At 35.0% G+C, this 2832-nt stretch overlaps 1 protein-coding gene across 1 annotated transcript; it reads left to right on the forward strand.

Annotated features, from left to right (window-relative positions):
- Window positions 1–456: 456 nt before the first annotated feature.
- Window positions 457–2140, forward strand: LOC127118361 (U-box domain-containing protein 21). The gene has a single exon (XM_051048541.1). The coding sequence runs from the start codon at window positions 636–638 to the stop codon at window positions 1953–1955; it is 1320 nt and encodes a 439-aa protein (XP_050904498.1). The 5' UTR covers window positions 457–635; the 3' UTR covers window positions 1956–2140.
- The last annotated feature ends 692 nt before the right edge of the window (window positions 2141–2832 follow it).

A 2832-nucleotide genomic window follows, 5' to 3' on the forward strand; every position in this document is an offset into this window, starting at 1 on the left:
TAACACCAAACATGTTTCCGTTTCCTACGCGACTGGTTCAAATAAGCACACGTGAAATTTGCACGTGCAACAGTAAGTAAGACTTTAAACTCAATAGTGCAAGTGCAACGACCACAAAACAAGACCATGCAAACAAATCTACCCCAAATCAGCACACCACCGACCATCTGACTTAGTCCCATTCACCTCCCACGCCGTTCAAACTTTCAACCCTCTTAGAGTCTTACTACAACAACTACTACTACTACTCCCCCCTAATTAACTAATTAATTAATCATACTCGCTTTCCTTTCATTTCAAACTTAAACCTCCATGCTGCTTCAGCCCCTACCGAGTTTTTCTCTCTTTCTGACTATTTCAACGTTCAACGTTCAACCACACGCTATAACAAAAACAAAAACAAAAAATAACACTTCAACCCTTTTATATATCTTATTCATTTTTCTTCTTGTTTGAAATATTCTCAATAAACTATTCCTATCTTAGTCTTACTTTGCTCCCTTTGACCCCGTGTCTCAAACAACTTTCTATATTCTCCTATATATATAAACTCGTTTTCCTTCATCATACTCACAACAAATCCTCCTTCAACACCAACAACAACAAACAACAACAACATAGTCAAAAACGAAAACATGGTTTTATCATGGACAAAAGGTAGTAGAGTTTTCCGTCGTGCAAGAAAAGGCAAAGAGTTATTATCAAACTCATGCAACGATTTACAAGTGGAGATAGCGATTCCGACTCATTTTCGTTGCCCGGTAACACTAGATTTAATGAAAGATCCTGTTACACTTTCAACCGGCATAACCTACGACAGGGAGAGCATCGAGAAATGGATTGAATCTGGTAACAAAACGTGTCCGGTTACGAAAACCGAGTTAACATCCTTCGACATCATTCCAAATCACTCACTTCGTAGAATGATTCAAGATTGGTGCGTTCAACACCGTTCCTATGGAGTTGAGAGAATCCCAACTCCACGTATTCCGGTAAGTCCGTACGAGGTTAAAGACGCGTGTACGAGGATCTTGTCGGCGGCGCAAATGGGAGACGAGAACAAGGCTATTGAATTGGTGAAGAAGATAAAGGCTTGGGGAAAAGAGAGTGAGAGGAACAAGAAATGTATAGTTTCAAATGGTGCATCTATTGTTCTTTCGAATGTTTTTGATTCTTTCTCACGTGGTTCCATTGAGAAGAATTTTGTTGTTTTGGAGGAGATTTTGGAGGTGCTGACGTGGATGCGTCCTATTCCGGAAGAGGGTAGATTTCTCTATTTGGGATCTTCAAATTCTTTGAGTTGTTTGGTTTGGTTCTTAAATGCTAAACAACAAGTTTCAACTAGACAAAATGCTTCTTTGTTGCTTAAGGAAATTCATGTTGAGTCATTGGTGAAAGTTGAAGGAATATTTGAATCTTTGGTGAACATGGTTAAGGTTAATGTTGGTGATGTTTCTACAAAAGCATGTTTGTCAACAATTTTTCACTTGGTTTACTCATCAAAGAGTAAAAAAGTGATTATAGAGAGGTTTGTTGAATTGGGATTAGTTTCAATTTTATTGGAGATTCTAGTTGATGCTGAAAAAGGGACATGTGAGAAAGCTTTAGGCGTGTTGAATTGTCTCTGTGATAGTGAAAATGGGGTGCAAATAGCAAAGTCAAATGCTTTGACTTTGCCTCTTGTTATTAAGAAGCTTTTGAGGGTTTCTGAATTGAGTTCAAGTTTTGTTGTTTCTATTGTTTACAAGATTTGTGATAAGGCTGAGGAAGGTGTTTTGATTGAGGCAATTCAAGTTGGGATGTTTCAGAAACTACTTGTTTTGTTGCAAGTGGGTTGTGCTGATAGTACAAAGGAAAAAGCTACTGAATTGTTGAAGTTATTGAATGGTTATAAGAGCAAAGCTGAGTGTGTTGATTCATCATTGGATCTCATGCATCTAAAGAAGCCTTTCTAATTTGATTTATCCATGAGGATGAGATTTGAATTGATTTCCATTTTTTTTTCTCTTTTGTATATAGATATTGTTGTCTTAAACAGAATATAGTACTCTTGTACAAAGTTACACATTCACATATACAAGGACACAAATTGTATCTCTAACATTCAATTGAACTTATGAAATTCAAATTTTTTATGGAAGTTTTGATTTGAGACATACATATTTAAATGCTAAATGTTTTGCTTTTGTACTATTTATGTTTATCCTTCCCTATAAACAACAAAGACTGATTTTGTCTGTCTTTATACACATCTCTTTCATAGTTTCATACATTAACCACTGTTACTTTTATTAAAAATACAACCATGTATTTCCTTTACATTAAAAGACCTTCATATAAAAATTCCTTACATGTATCATAGACCCAATTCTAAGATGGCGCAACTCCGACATATCATAACTGTTGCATACATACTTTACTCTCGGATTGAAGGCTCTTATTAGCAAATAACAAACTCATAACTAACTTGAATTTGAAGAAAGAAAATGGTGAAAGTGTTTCTCTTGAATTTATAAAGCATCAATGTGCTATATATAAAGGGTATTGAAGGATCACCATAACCATTATATTGTACCCTATATAGCAGTTACTTACATACAAAGCAACTAAATTTGTAACTAACTTTTAAATTAACTACAACAGAATTAACTAAATAACTTTCTCATTTGGTAAGAGCCTCTCACAAGTTGATATTTCATAGATGTCGATTAAGTTCAACTTGAACATAAGGAATGAGAAGGTCTTTACCAACAATGATTTGGTGAAGAAGTATGCAATCTTGTTAGAAGAAGATAGAAGAATCTACTTCGTTACTCAAATTTAAAATTTCTT

Source organism: Lathyrus oleraceus, chromosome 2, assembly GCF_024323335.1.
Source record: "Lathyrus oleraceus cultivar Zhongwan6 chromosome 2, CAAS_Psat_ZW6_1.0, whole genome shotgun sequence".
Lineage (NCBI taxonomy): Eukaryota > Viridiplantae > Streptophyta > Magnoliopsida > Fabales > Fabaceae > Lathyrus > Lathyrus oleraceus.